The following is a 16,474-nucleotide window of genomic DNA, read 5'->3' on the forward strand; positions in this document are numbered from 1 at the left end:
ATATATAAGAAATATATAAGAAATATGCGTTTGACAATATGACATCAGCATCATAATGTGACGAACCTTAGAACATAGGGAACGTATGAAAAGTGGATCAATACAAGTATATCTAAGCCAAACAGCAATATGTAATAAGAAAATACAGTCAAACAAGGAAGGGGGGGGGGAGGGGGGGGGTGAAAGATCAGAGCGCTGTCGGCCCATCAAAGGCAGAAACACCACATTAGGGTGGGGTCATGAACATACAACCATACATCATTATACATAGTTCCCAATTAAGTTATTGTGACTAAGCTGATGTAATATTACATTAATAAAGATAATAACAAGCTAGGCATGTAGAAGATATGAAAAGACAAGAGAGAAGATGAAATCTAGAAGATTGACGAGGAGATAAAGAGGAGGATAGGAGTAGAAGAAGAGGGAAGCCAGATTATCTGGACATTGTCCACTGAGAATTTTCAAAGGTTGCAATTATCGCGGATTGGGTGGTCTGGTCTAGAGTAGCCATATAGGGGCCCCATTTTTTGTAGAACCTGGCAAGGTCAGAGGGACCCGTAAGGAGAGTGGACCTACGATCAAAATACAAATATTGTAACATAGTTTTCAGAACTTCAGCTAGGGAGGGGGTCGATCTAACAACCCAATGTTTCAGAATTGCTTTTTTGGATATGGTAAACAACATGGTCAGCATGGGGAAAAGTAGGTTAATCCCTCTCTCCGATCTCCAGGTAGAAAGATTAATGCAAAGACAGGCCAACGGGTCCGGTCTCAATGCCGTATGGAAATGGGTATTTATGAATACAAATAGTTTATTCCAAAAGCGTTGGATCCTAGTACAGCTCCAAAGGCAGTGGTAGAAAGTGGCTCTAGCTCCTTTACATTTAGGGCACCTATTAGGGAATGCAGGATCAATGGGTATCTGTTCATAAGGAGGTAAGTATGCCCTATGGATGGATTTTATATGTACCTCCTGTAGGTACGCAGAACTAAGAATTGACATGGTCCAGTGATGGTGGTCTAAGAGGAGGTCACAGGAGGTCACGCTTGGAATGTCTGCTTGCCAGGAGGCAACCAGTCTGGAAATGAATGGCTTGGATGGGATATTTACAATGAGTGAGTAAATTTGCTTTAATTTGTAGGGATGGGATTCCCAGTGCTTTACAATCTTAGCTAGTGGGGAAGAAGGAGATGAGAGGATAGAGTCGAGGCGCAATGAATGGAGATAGTGTCTCACTTGTAGATACATATAGAAGTGGGAGGACGGAATAGAGTACCTGTCTCTTAGTGTTGCAAATTGGGCGATATGGCCACCCGGGTCAAATACTTGTGAAGCAGCGCACAGCCCCCTCTCCCGCCATCGGACAAAAAGAGCATTGTGAAGGGAAGGAGGAAAAGAAGGGTTTCCCCAGAGGGATACATAAGAAGAAACAGTGTGGTCTGATTTGAGTTTTCTATGTAATTTCACCCAACTAAAGTAAGTGTCTCGAAATAAAGGATGTTTCAGGATTGATGGAGGTATGTCAGCTTTTTTGGTGTGTAGAAGGGCGCATGGGGAATAAGGTCGAAAAGCGTCAGTATCTAGAGCCAAGTCAGTATACGTGCTTTTTCCTAAGAGCCAGTCAGCAGCATATCGGAGAAAGATTGTAAGAGAGTAAGAAAGAAAGTCCGGGACTCCCAGTCCACCCATTGATTTGTCCATTACTAGTTTTGCAAAGGCCACTTTTGGTTTCTTCCCGTGCCATATAAATCGAGTCATAGCCTTGCGTAATGTAGAGCCATCCGCTTCTCTGAGGCTGAATGGAAGAGACTGCATAATATAAAAGATTTTGAGAAATATTACAGATTTAAGGACTGCAATCCTTCCTAGCAATGAGAGCGGTAGGGTAGCCCAACCCTCTAGTTTAGAAAGCACGGCCTTAATGGCCGGGGAGAAATTAATCTCGTAGGTACGCGAAATATCACGTGTAATATTAACTCCTAGGTATTTAAAGTGAGACTGAGTGATCGTGAAGGGTGAAGCCTGGGTAAGAGAAGATAGTGTGGAAGGGGGGACGTATATAGGAAGCAATTCTGATTTTGTGACATTGATCTTATAGCCAGCCTTTTCACCAAAGTCCGAAATCAAACGCAGGATATCCGGGACTGACGTGAGAGGGTTCGAGACAAATAATAACATGTCGTCAGCGAACAGGGCGACTTTAAGCTCAGTGTTGCCGATGGAGATGCCAGTAAAGGAAGGGGAAAGCCTAAGAGCCACTGCAAGAGGTTCTAGAGCGATGGCAAAAAGGAGTGGGGAGAGAGGGCAGCCCTGTCTAGTGCCTTTTTCTATATAGAAGGGGTCGGAAAGGAAACCGTTGCAAGAAATTTGAGTGGCCGGGGATGAATATATTGCACGGATAGCCTTAATAAACGCATCAGGGAATTTAAATCGTGTCATGGTTGCGTAAAGGTGTGGCCATTCGACGAGGTCGAAGGCCTTTTCCGCGTCTAAGGATATGATGGCATATCCTGAAGAAGACATGTTACCGTGGCAGGAATGCATGGCCGCTAACACCCTTCTCACGTTGACCACCGAGTGTCTACCTGCAATAAAGCCTGTCTGATCGGGGTGGACAATGTGGGGGAGTATGAGTTTCAGACGATCGGCCAGTATCTTGGTGAATAACTTGTAATCTAAGTTTAACAAAGATATTGGTCGATAGGAGCCTGGAAGGGATAAATCTCTGCCTGGTTTAGGGAGCAATTTGAGGAGTGCCGAATTAAAGTGGGGTGGGGGGGTCTTAGCTAGCAGTAAGGAGTTGAAAATGTCTACCAGAATGGAGTCGAATTTATGGGAGAGGAGTCTATAGAACTCTCCACTATAGCCGTCAGGACCTGGGGCCTTATTGGGTTTTAATTGTTTGATCGCTGACCGGACTTCAGTGATAGTGATCGGGGATAGAAGTTGAGAGGCCATATCATCTGTAAGAGCAGGGTAAGGTAAGGCTTCCCAAAAGAGAGGAGTGTTGGAGGAATTGTCAGCGGGGGTAGGGGGAGGGTATGGTGGTTGAGAGCAGGGTGTCGGGGAATGTAAAGCAGGCGAAGGCGGCTGCGGGGTGTTTGGAAGGGTGGATGAGTATAATTGGGAAAAGTAAGACTGCATGATATGTGCAATCTGCTTGTTTGTGGAAGTCAGTGTGCCTTGTTGTGTGCGGAGAGGGTGAACCACTGCAGGTGAAAATGTGCCACGAAGCAAGTTGGAGAGTAAGCGGCCAGACTTGTTCCCGAATTTGTGGAACTTGTAGTGGACAGAAAAAAGGTATTTATTTCCCATTTCGGAGATGTGTTCGTCAAAGTGGGTTTTAGTAAGCAGATAAGCTTGCTTAGTGGCTGGTGAAGGTGCATGTTTGTACGCCTGAAAGGCCACAGTGAGAGCGTTCTGGAGCGTCAGATACTGCTTTGAGAAATTCTTGTTGGAGGCTGCGGTGAAGGACATAATCGCCCCTCTGAGTACGGCTTTCGCCGACATCCAAAACAGAAAGGGATTCGTCTGGAGGTGTTCAGAATTGGTAGTGCAATAGTCATCCCAAGCAGCCTCCAAGAAGGACTTGAAAGTAGCAGAGCGACAAAATCTAGTTGGGAATTTCCATAACCTAGTCGTGTCCCTGTCATCTGGAAAGTGGATAGTCATTGAAATCATAGCGTGGTCTGACAGTGAGATGGGGGCAATAGAGCAGTCCGTGACCTGAGGGAAAAGAGCATGAGAGATGAAGAAATAATCGATGCGAGAGAGAGAGCCGTGCGCCGCCGAGAGACAGGTGTATTCTCGTTCTGTTGGGTACAGGGCTCTCCACAGGTCTATAACCTGTAGGGTGGAGGTGAAGAGGGGGATGCCAACCTTAGGGAGTGGAGGGGGGGTCCCATGGGTGTTTGATCTGTCCAGTATGGAGGAAGAGATCAGGTTAAAATCCCCACCAATAATCAAATTGTCACCCATCAAGGGGGTCAGAAGGGTAATCAAGCACTGGAAGTATGACTTAGAATAGGGAGGGGGGATATATACGTTTGCCAGCGTGAGCCTTTTGCCCAGTATATCCACCGAAACCACCACATATCTACCAGTATCGTCAGTAACAACACTGTGAACCTCATGAGCCAGAGTGCGTTTTACCAGAATAACCACTCCTCTTGCCTTGAAACTGTAGGAAGAAGATGCCAATACAGACCAGCCCAGCATTCCCAGTCAGATGAGTTTCCTGGAGGAATGCCATGTCCACGCCAGACTTTTGTAAGAAAATCAAAATTTTCCTGCGTTTCGCCGGAGAGTTGATACCTCCAACGTTCCAGGTTGCGTAGCGTAGACTAGGCATCCCTGCAGGGAACAGGGAAAAAAAGGAACAGCAGCTTAAAGCATAAAAAGACAAAAAGGGGAACTTTTAGTATAGCGATGTTAAAGGATATCATACATTTTGGCCAAGCTATACAGGGTAGGACAGCGCCCACAGGAGTTGGAGGAGGGTACCAGTCAGTGAGGGAGGGGAGCAGTGTACGGGAGGGGAGGTAGGGAACACAAATGAAAAGAGGCATACAAACGCTAGCATTTGATGCCAGACTTCCAAGCAAAAGCACATAAAGTATCATAACAAAAAGGATAAACATCCAGCACGGAGGGGCGTGTCCGCCCCCCGATCCTCAAAGTGCAGCAGAATATTAACGTATAGCTGTAAAACTGTAAAACTGGGGCCCGTAGGTCCCGGCAGTGCGCCACACATAAGAACAATAAAATATCATGTAGTATAGAGAGAATGAGCCACTAAATGTGAAAACAAAAGGTAGCGGTGTAAACTCAGAAATCACGGAACAGACATGAAATCATGCAAAACAGAGAGAACTTAATGAGACAATTTAGAACATGGAGCACAGTCCTTCATTTAGTTGAATAAGAGATGTCTGCATCTTTGGCCTGGGACAGCTCCTGGAGGTAAGCCAAAGCGTCAGGCGGGGTGGAAAAGTCCTTAAATGAAGACCCGTCATAAATGCGAAGCCTGGCAGGACATAGCAGGCCAAATTTGCGCCCTTCAGCGACTAATTGAGAGCAAACAGGGGAAAAGGATTTCCTGGCTCGTGACAATTCAGCGGAGTAGTCTTGAAAAATATGAAGCTTATGTCCTTCCCATGACAAAGATTTAGCTTTGCGAGAGGCCGACCATATCTCCATTTTGTGTAGGTAATTTAAGCAGCGGAACAGGGTAACGCGGGGTCTCGGCCTGTTAGGGGTCGGAGTCGGGCCCACCCTATGGACCCTCTCTATTACCATGTCCTGGCAAACCGCTTCTATGCCTAAAAGCGAGGGTAGAGTGTTGCGGACAAAATGGGCCAAAGCGGGCCCCTTGATAGATTCAGGGAGGCCGACCAGCCTAATATTGTTTCGACGCGATCTGTTCTCAATATCGTCTACCTTGTTCCACAGCTGGTAGGAATCGTTAGTGAGGCGCTTCACGGTGTGTTGCAAATCCCCTATATCATGGGAGGCTATATTGATCTGCTGCTCTGTGTTAGAAACCCTGTGGGTCAGATGTTGCAGCTGGCTGGTAATATCAGCCACTGCTTTGGATAGAAGGGGAGTCATGGTAGCTGTAATGGCCGCCACCACCTCTGAGTAAGTCACAGGGGCATCGCAGCCTGCACTCACGTGTCCCCCAGGTCCTTCGGCCGCGGTTTTCTTATGCAGGGGGGGTGCACTCTCCACTGCAGAGTCTGCCTGCATGGTCCCTGCAGCCCGCCGCTTCTCCTGGCGTGGAGGCTGCGGCTGCTGCTGCTGCTGGTCCGTCTGGGGCTGCGGCGCTAAAATGCGGTCCATGACGGCTGCGGGGAGTGTAAGGTCACTGCGGGAGAGCTCCGGGCGCCAAACGATGCTTTAAAAGCCTAATTAAAAGTGTCTGAAGAGGAGCGGGGGACGGAGCTCAGAACGGAGCTCAAGTCTCCATGAAGCCGGAACCGGAAGTCGGGAATAACCCTTCTTATTATCAGGGTTGAATTACCAGGTCAGGTGACCCAGGAATTCTCCAAGGCCCCTTTCACACCCCACACTGACCCATGTCGCCTCAGCAATATGCCGGGTCGATACCGGGTTATTCTTGCGATGTGAAAGGGGTATTACATTGAGGGTGGGAGTCTGCAGATGTTGGGGATGGTCCTTATTGTTGCAGAATTAAAAGAATGCAATGGCGGGGTAAGGAGTTTGACTGCATTAAACCCAACTTAGGGCCCAATTCCCATTTGTAAGTAGTGCAAAAAATCAAGCAACTGGGCAAAACCATGTCGCACTGCAGGTGGGGTAGATGTAACATGTGCAGAGAACGTTAGATTTTGGTGGGGTGTGTGCAAACTGAAACTAAATTGCAGTTTAAAAATAAAGCAGTCTAACATTTGTGGGCTACATGCAAAAGTAGCCAGTATTTACCCTTCACAGAACAAATTGTGTATTTGCTCCCCTTGAATGGTAATATGGGGCCTAATTCAGACCTGATTGCTTGGCTGCATTTTCATACAGCCTGCGATCAGGTCTGAACTGCGCAAACGTATGCACCGCAATGAGCAGGCGTGTCGGTCCGCAGCATCGGGGATCGACGGGCAGCTACGGGATGGTGCGAGAAAAGCAATCGCAAGGGCGATCACAAGGTGACTGACAGGAAGAGGCTGTGTGTGGGTGGCAACTGACCGTTTTTAAGGCGTGTCCAGAGAAACGCAGGAGGGACCAGGCATTTGAAGGGAGGGTTTCTGACGTCAGCTCCGGCCCCGATCATCGCACTGGAAGAGTAAGTCCTGGGCTGTGCAGAGACTGCACAAACTCCTGCACATGCGATCGCACCCCTGCACAGCCATTTCCCCCTCCCCCTGTAGGCGGCGACTACCTGATCGCAGGGATGCAAAAAACGCACCCTAGCGATCAGGTCTGAATTAAGCCCATGGTTTGTTCCAAACACAGGTACTTGCCTTTTTTGCTTTACTTACAAGCATGAGTCAAGACCTTAGTCTCAGAAATTGAATAGAGAATAAATCGATCTGTAGCGCTACTAACACTGTTTTTCCTTCACATATTTTTTAGAATGCAGTATGACAAGCCCGACGCCTTCAAACCACCGTAAGTTTTTAATATCCACTGATGTTCATAGTTATTTTCAGTAACTAAACATGTGGAAGCAAACATCAATACAAATGTATTTATTTAATATCAGTACATCAAGCGCACTAATTATTTTTATGCTCCAAATTGTTAGTTTATGTTGCAGGATGGGAGGGTTAAGTTTTAGGGTGTGTACACATGGTGAGATTTTTTCTGTCATTTTTGACTATATAGTCAAAATCGCAAGAAAAGTTAGTGCAAATCGCAAGGTGTTATGCCACTTGCGATCCCGATTCGATCCTGATGCGCGGTCCCGTGGGGTCGGTATCGCAAGAAAAGATAGACTGTGCAGGCAAATCAATCCTTGCTAGATCGGTGTAATATCTAGTTCATATCGCAAGTGTTTCCAGTATCCCACTATTATAATGAGTTAGTCAAAATCTTACATAAGCCAAAATCTTACATAAGCCAAAATCTCAGAAAGAAGGGTATGATTCCGCACCAGTCCAAAAGGTTCAGACAAATTGTATAGTACCATAATAAAATACAATGTGCAGGAACAATTCCTATTATTTATGCCTGGTGGTGCACCCAGAGTCAGAAAAAAACTTGGAAGAAAATTGGTTTACAGAAGACTCTTGTGTGGGTGCACTCTTGTATTGATTTGTTTATATGAGAATATTAAAACATAGCTTTTATTATCTAATTATTTTAAGAAAAGATCCACACTTTCATATTACACCACAGTTAATCAGTAAAGTATAACGGTATCTGTGTACACACATATGGATCAGCCCACGTACGTCTCTGAAAGGTACCGTATCATTAATAGTATGGCTGATTAAATATGAGTGGAAAAACTAGAGCAAGTATAAAAGATAAACCAATCAATTGATTAATTGATTGAAAAAAAGTTGGAAATGTTCTGGTTAGTCTATGCTAATAGACTTGTAGGGGGATGCAGACACTATGGGGTATATGCAATAGCCGGCGAATTGCCGGTAAAGTCGAAAAACAGGCCGTTTTCGACAAAAAACCCATGTCGAATTGGATTCAACAATGCAATACAGTACTTTTCGACAAAAAAACGGACGTTTCAGATTCGACTTTTTGCAATTCAACATTTTCAAAATTCGACATGTCTGCAGTGGTAAAAATGCGGCAATTCGACAAAAGTATATTCAATTGAAGAATGTCGATTCGACAACAGTGCTTTTCGACAGTAATTTCGCCAATTTCATTCCGCCTCACTTTGCTGGCGGAATGTAATAAAAAAAATTTAAAACATGTTTTTTTGTGTTTTTTTTTTTGCTAATAGCATATCTATTTATATTAGAAGGGAGTAGGTACTTTGTTTGTCTTTTTAGGAGCCACTAGTATTATTTATATATTTTTTAAAATATATATATATATTTTTTTTAATGGAATGGGTTAAAAACCCCGAAAAAAAATGCGTGGGGTCCCCCTTCCTAAGCATAACCAGCCTCGGGCTCTTTGAGCCGGTCCTGGTTGCAAAAATACAGGGGGGAAAATGACAGGGGATCCCCCGTATTTTAACAACCAGCACCTGGCTCTGCACCTGGTCCTGGTGCAAAAAATACGGGGGACAAAAAGCGTAGGGGTCCCCCGTATTTTTTGTACCAGCACCGGGCTCCACTAGCTGGACAGATAATGCCACAGCTGGGGGACACTTTTATACCGCTCCTTGCGGCCGTGGCATTAAATATCCAACTAGTCACCCCTGGCCGGGGTACCCTGGAGGAGTGGGGACCCCTTCAATCAAGGGGTCCCCCCCCCCAGCCACCCAAGGGCCAGGGGTGAAGCCCGAAGCTGTCCCCCCCATCCATGGGCTGCGGATGGGGGGCTGATAGTCTTGAGTAAAATGATCGAATATTGTTTTTTGCAGAAGAACTACAAGTCCCAGCAAGCCTCCCCCGCAAGCTGGTACTTGGAGAACCACAAGTACCAGCATGCGGGGGGGGCGGGCCCGCTGGTACCTGTAGTTCTTCTGGAAAAAAAATACCTAAATAAAAACAGGACACGCACACATTGAAAGTACAACTTTATTACATACATGCCGACACGCACATACTTACCTATGTTCACACACCAACTGTGTCCACGTCTCCGTCTGTCGGCAGAATCCGGGGTACCTGAAAATAAAATTTATACTCACCTGATCCAGTGTCCGGTTCTTTTATTGTAATCCTCGTACTTGGCAAAATAAAAAAACGCATACCCGATCCAGACGGACTGAAAGGGGTCCCATGTTTACACATGGGACCCCTTTCCCCGAATGCAGAGACCCCCTGTGACTACTGTCACAGAGGGTCCCTTCAGCCAATCAGGAAGTGCCACGTCGTGGCACTCTCCTGATTGGCTGTGCGCGTCTGAGCTCTCAGACCCGCATTGCACAGCTCCCTCCATTAGTTTCAATGGTGGGAACTTTGCGGTCACTGGTGGGGTTACCCACGGTCAGCCGCTGACCGTGGGTAACCCCACCGCTGACCGCAAAGTTCCCACCATTGAAACTAATGGAGGGGCTGTGCGATGCGCTATCTGACGGCTCAGACGCGCATAGCCAATCAGGAGAGTGCCACGACGTGGCGCTTCCTGATTGGCTGAAGGGACCCTCTGTGACAGTACACGATACAAGAAAAAAGGTGTAGCCTGGGCGCCCTCTTTCCGTGGTTTATACCAACTCAATGGATTTGAAATACACTAATTAAAAACTGGTGGACGTGAATCACCTTTTGAATTACAGTGTTAAAATAGCAAATGTTTAAAATCAAGGCAAAGATTTAATATGATAACAAATGCAAAAAACAATAAAATTGTGTCAAAACAATTGGAAAACAAGAGCGTACCAAATAGGTAGCCAAGGAGCCGCAGGTGGTATGATGTGGCAGGGTGGTCCGGACTTCACCCTGCTCTGGCTCCCAAGCTTACCAACGATAGTCCTGGTCCCAATACGCCAGTGTCCAATACCAACGCGTTTCGAGATGTATAATCTCTTCCTCAGGGCTCAGTGATCTTGCTGGTTGCTTGAACTGGCTTTAAAGGATGGTGGGAAACTACTTCCGGTTCAGGGGTCACGGAGACCGGAAGTGCAAAGTCCGTGATAAATAGATGACTTTTTTAACTTAGAAGAGCAACTTGATACTACAGTGAACGTGTTTAACACTGAATTACCTCACTCCTAGTCATCATGATGCTGGTCATGTGATAGCAGTAATATAGCGTCTACCATTAGGTCACATGCCACTATCACTTCTTCCACTCCTTTGGGATTGATTAGCTACGGCCGTAGCTAATCAATCCCAAAGGAGTGGAAGAAGTGATAGTGACATGTGGCCTAATGGTAGACGCTAGATTACTGCTATCACATGGGGTGGTCTTCTGTATGCCGGCAGTCGGGCTCCCGGCGCTCAGTATACCGGCGCCGGGAGCCCGACAGCCGGCATACCGACACTTATTTTCCCTCGTGGGGGTCCACGACCCCCATAGAGGGAGAATAAAATAGTGTGGCACGCGTAGCGCGCCACCGTGCCCGTAGCGTGGCGAGCGCAGCGAGCCCGCAAGGGGCTCATTTGCGCTCGCCACGCTGTCGGTAAGCCAGCGGTCGGGCTCCCGGCGCCGGGATGCTGGTCGCCGGGAGCCCGACCGCCGGCCAGCCATAGTGAACCCATCACATGACCAGCATCATAATGACTAGGAGGAGTGAAGTAATTCAGTGTTAAACACGTTCACTGTAGTATCAAGTTGCTCTTCTAAGTTAAAAAAGTCATCTATTTATCACGGACTTTGCACTTCCGGTCTCCGTGACCCCTGAACCGGAAGTAGTTTCCCACCATCCTTTAAAGCCAGTTCAAGCAACCAGCAAGATCACTGAGCCCTGAGGAAGAGATTATACATCTCGAAACGCGTTGGTATTGGACACTGGCGTATTGGGACCAGGACTATCGTTGGTAAGCTTGGGAGCCAGAGCAGGGTGAAGTCCGGACCACCCTGCCACATCATACCACCTGCGGCTCCTTGGCTACCTATTTGGTACGCTCTTGTTTTCCAATTGTTTTGACACAATTTTATTGTTTTTTGCATTTGTTATCATATTAAATCTTTGCCTTGATTTTAAACATTTGCTATTTTAACACTGTAATTCAAAAGGTGATTTACGTCCACCTGTTTTTAATTAGTGTATTTCAAATCCATTGAGTTGGTATAAACCACGGAAAGAGGGCGCCCAGGCTACACCTTTTTTCTTGTATCGTGTATGTCATATTGGGGTAATTAGGAAAACCCCTAGGTGCATCCAAGGCAGCCCACCTCCTTTCAAGCGCCCAACGAGTTCCTCCACCCTCCATTTTTTTCCTCTGTGACAGTAGTCACAGGGGGTCTCTGCATTCGGGGAAAGGGGTCCCATGTGTAAACATGGGACCCCTTTCAGTCCGTCTGGATCGGGTATGCGTTTTTTTATTTTGACAAGTACGAGGATTACAATAAAAGAACAGGACACTGGATCAGGTGAGTATAAATTTTATTTTCAGGTACCCCGGATTCTGCCTACAGACGGAGACGTGGACACAGTCGGCGTGTGAACATAGGTAAGTATGTGTGTGTCGGCATGTATGTAATAAAGTTGTACTTTCAAGGTGTGCGTGTCCTGTTTTTATTTAGGGTTTTTTTTCAGAAGAACTACAGGTACCAGCGGGCCCGTTTCCCCCTGCATGCTGGTACTTGTGGTTCTCCAAGTACCAGCTTGCGGGGGAGGCTTGCTGGGACTTGTAGTTCTTCTGCAAAAAACAATATTCTTTCATTTTCAACAAGGCTATCAGCCCCCCATCTGCAGCCCATGGATGGGGGGGACAGCCTCGGGCTTCACCCCTGGCCCTTGGGTGGCTGGGGGGGACCCCTTGATTGAAGGGGTCCCCACTCCTCCAGGGTACCCAGGCCAGGGGTGACTAGTTGGGTATTTAATGCCACGGCCGCAGGGAGCGGTATAAAAGTGTCCCCCGGCTGTGGCATTATCTGTCCAGCTAGTGGAGCCCGGTGCTGGTACAAAAAATACGGGGGACCCCTACGCATTTGTCCCCCGTATTTTTTGCACCAGGACCAGGCGCAGAGCCAGGTGCTGGTTGTTAAAATACGGGGGATCCCCTGTCATTTTTTCCCCATATTTTGGCAACCAGGACCGGCTCAAAGAGCCCGAGGCTGGTTATGCTTAGGAGGGGGGACCCCACGCATTTTTTCCCGTGTTTTTTAACCATTTCTGCGCTGTCGGAAAAGTCGAATCCAGGACGCACTTATCCATCAATTCCTCCGTTTTTCGACAGCGGGACTTTCAAATCCGTTTTTTATTGAATATGTTCGAATTCCGGCGCCGGCAGCTGGAATTCGACAGTCGAATTGTGTCGAATTAAAAAACGGTCAAATTCCAGCCGGAATTCGACCGCAATTGCATATACCCCTATGGCTCTACACCCTGATCCTATCCAACAAGCACAGCTTGTGTTAATGAGACCTCAATGGGTCAATGGACTGGACTGTTATTGGGAATATAGATACTTGTTAATGGTAATAAAACTTGTCAAATTTTCAAAGTATCAGGAAAAAACGGTACTTCAGAGAAACATCCAATGTAGAGGTAAGAAGATGAGCTAAAGAGATGATTAAAGAAAAAATGTGGTGATCCTGCTGTTGGTGTATAGTCGAGACAGGTCATAAATTACAACACCGGGTATTCTCTGGGGGTCCCCCTCACAGATACTGACCCAGCCCACCACCATTTAGCTTCCAAGATCGGACGAGATCGGGCTCTGTCGGTGGGGTATCTGTGAGGGGGACCCCCAGAGAATACCCGGTGTTGTAATTCATGACCTGTCTCGACTATACACCAACAGCAGGATCACCACATTTCTCTGACGTCCTAGTGGATGCTGGGGACTCCGTAAGGACCATGGGGAATAGCGGCTCCGCAGGAGACTGGGCACAAAAGTAAAGCTTTAGAACTACCTGGTGTGCACTGGCTCCTCCCCCTATGACCCTCCTCCAAGCCCCAGTTAGATTTTTGTGCCCGAACGAGAAGGGTGCACACTAGGTGGCTCTCCTGAGCTGCTTAGTGAAAAGTTTAGTTTTAGGTTTTTTATGTTCAGTGAGACCTGCTGGCAACAGGCTCACTGCATCGAGGGACTAAGGGGAGAAGAAGCGAACTCACCTGCGTGCAGAGTGGATTGGGCTTCTTAGGCTACTGGACATTAGCTCCAGAGGGACCGATCACAGGCCCAGCCATGGATAGGTCCCAGAGCCGCGCCGCCGGCCCCCTTACAGAGCCAGAAGACAGAAGAGGTCCGGAAAATCGTCGGCAGAAGACGTCCTGTCTTCAACAAGGTAGCGCACAGCACTGCAGCTGTGCACCATTGCCCTCAGCACACTTCACACTCCGGTCACTGAGGGTGCAGGGCGCTGGGGGGGGAGCGCCCTGAGACGCAATAAAAACACCTTGGATGGAAAAAAATGCATCACATATAGCTCCTGGGCTATATGGATGAATTTAACCCCTGCCAGAATACACAGAAAAACGGGAGATAAGGCCGCCGAGAAGGGGGCGGAGCCTATCTCCTCAGCACACTGGCGCCATTTTCCCTCACAGCTCCGTTGGAGGGAAGCTCCCTGGCTCTCCCCTGCAGTCACTACACTACAGAAAGGGTTAAAAAAGAGAGGGGGGCACTAATTACGCGCAGTATTAAAAATACAGCAGCTATAAGGGGAAAAACACTTATATAAGGTTATCCCTGTATATATATAGCGCTCTGGTGTGTGCTGGCAAACTCTCCCTCTGTCTCCCCAAAGGGCTAGTGGGGTCCTGTCCTCTATCAGAGCATTCCCTGTGTGTGTGCTGTGTGTCGGTACGTTTGTGTCGACATGTATGAGGAGAAAAATGATGTGGAGACGGAGCAGATTGCCTGTAATAGTGATGTCACCCCCTAGGGGGTCGACACCTGAGTGGATGAACTGTTGGAAGGAATTACGTGACAGTGTCAGCTCTGTATAAAAGACAGTGGTTGACATGAGACAGCCGGCTACTCAGCTTGTGCCTGTCCAGACGTCTCATAGGCCGTCAGGGGCTCTAAAGCGCCCGTTACCTCAGATGGCAGATATAGACGCCGACACGGATACTGACTCCAGTGTCGACGGTGAAGAGACAAATGTGACTTCCAGTAGGGCCACACGTTACATGATTGAGGCAATGAAAAATGTTTTACACATTTCTGATAATACGGGTACCACCAAAAAGGGGTATTATGTTCGGTGAGGAAAAACTACCCGTAGTTTTCCTGAATCTGAGAAATTAAATGAGATGTGTGATGATGCGTGGGTTTCCCCCGATAACAACTGATAATTTCTAAAATGTTATTGGCATTATATCCTTTCCCGCCAGAGGTTATGGTGCGTTGGGAAACACCCCCTAGGGTGGATAAAGCGCTCACACGCTTGTAAGAACAAGGGCTCTTCCCTCTCCTGAGATGGCCGCCCTTAAGGATCCTGCTGATAGAAAGCAGGAGGGTATCCTAAAATGTATTTACACACATACTGGTGTTATACTGCGACCAGCAATCGCCTCAGCCTGGATGTGCAGTGCTGGGTTGGCGTGGTCGGATTCCCTGACTGAAAATATTGATACCCTAGATAGGGACAGTATATTATTGCCTATAGAGCATTTAAAAGATGCATTTCTATATATGCGTGATGCACAGCGGAATATTTGCCGACTGGCATCAAGTCTAAGTGCGTTGTCCATTTCTGCCAGTAGAGGGTTATGGACACGACAGTGGTCAGGTGATGCGGATTCCAAACGGCATTTGGAAGTACTGCCTTATTAAGGGGAGGAGTTATTTGGGGTCGGTCTTTCAGACCTGGTGGCCACGGCAACAGCTGGGAAATCCACGTTTGTACCCCAGGTCGCCTCTCAACATAAGAAGACGCCGTATTATCAGGCGTAGTCTTTTCGTGGGCAAGCGGGCAAAAGGTTCCTCATTTCTGCCCCGTGACAGAGGGAGAGGAAAAAGGCTGCAGAAATCAGCCAGTTCCCAGGAACAGAAGCCCTCTCCCGCCTCTGCCAAGCCCTCAGTATGACGCTGGGGCTTTACAAGCACAATCAGGCACGGTGGGGGCCCGTCTCAATGAATTTCAGTGCGCAGTGGGCTCACTCGCAAGTAGACCCCTGGATCCTTCAGGTGATATCTCAGGGGTACAAATTGGAATTCGAGACGTCTCCCCCTCGCCGTTTCCTAAAGTCGGCTTTACCGATGTCTCCTTCTGACAGGGAGGCAGTTTTGGAAGCCATTCACAAGCTGTATTCCCAGCAGGTGATAATCAAGGTACCCCTCCTGCAACAGGGAACGGGGTATTATTCCACACTGTTGTGGTACCGAAGCCGGACGGCTCGGTGAGACCGATTCTAAATCTAAAATCTTGAACACTTACATACGGAGGTTCAAATTCAAGATTGAGTCACTCAGAGCAGTGATTGCGAACCTGGAAGAAGGGGACTACATGATGTCTCGGGACATCAAGGATGCTTACCTTCATGTCCCAATTTACCCTTCTCACCAAGTGTACCTCAGGTTTATGGTACAGAACTGTCACTATCAGTTTCAGACGCTGCCGTATGGATGGTCCACGGCACCCCGGGTCTTTACCAAGGTAATGGCCGAAATGATGATACTCCTTCGAAGGAAGGGAATTTTAGTTATCCCTTACTTGGACGATTCCCTGATAAGGGTAAGATCCAGGGAACAGTTGGAGGTCGGTGTAGCACTATCTCAGGTAGTGTTGCGGCAGCACGATTGGATTCTCAATATTCCAAAATCGCAGCTGATTCCGACGACTCGTCGTCTGTTCCTAGGGATGATCCTGGACACAGTCCAGAAAAAGGTGTTTCTCCCGGAGGAGAAAGTCAGGGAGTTATCCGAGCTAGTCGGGAACCTCCTATAACCGAGCCAAGTCTCAGTACATCAATGAAAGGGTTCTGGGAAAAATGGTGGCTTCCTACGAAGCAATCCCATTCGGCAGATTCCACGCAAGAACTTTCCAGTGGGACCTGCTGGACAAATGGTCCGGGTCGCATCTTCAGATGCATCAGCGGATAACCCTGTCACCAAGCACAAGGGTGTCTCTCCTGTGGTGGTTGCAGAGTGCTCATCTTCTAGAGGGCCGCAGATTCGACATTCAGGACTGGGTCCTGGTGACCACGGATGCCAGCCTGCGAGGCTGGGGAGCAGTCACACAGGGAAGGAATTTCCAGAGCTTATGGTCAAGCCTGGAGACATCACTTCACATAAATATCCTGAAGCTAAGGGCCAT

General features: G+C 47.6%; 1 protein-coding gene across 2 annotated transcripts in view; it reads left to right on the top strand.

Moving 5' to 3' along the window:
• Window positions 1-16,474, top strand: part of LOC134948348 (histo-blood group ABO system transferase-like) — a 162,401-nt gene that overhangs the window by 90,163 nt on the left and 55,764 nt on the right. For both annotated transcript variants that reach the window (XM_063936275.1, XM_063936274.1), the window contains exon 5: window positions 7,094-7,129. In XM_063936275.1, coding sequence (XP_063792345.1) covers window positions 7,095-7,129 — 35 coding nt within the window. In that variant the 5' untranslated portion in view covers window position 7,094. The remainder of the gene's footprint in view (window positions 1-7,093; window positions 7,130-16,474) is intronic.

The sequence above is a fragment of the Pseudophryne corroboree genome, chromosome 8, assembly GCF_028390025.1.
Source record: "Pseudophryne corroboree isolate aPseCor3 chromosome 8, aPseCor3.hap2, whole genome shotgun sequence".
Lineage (NCBI taxonomy): Eukaryota > Metazoa > Chordata > Amphibia > Anura > Myobatrachidae > Pseudophryne > Pseudophryne corroboree.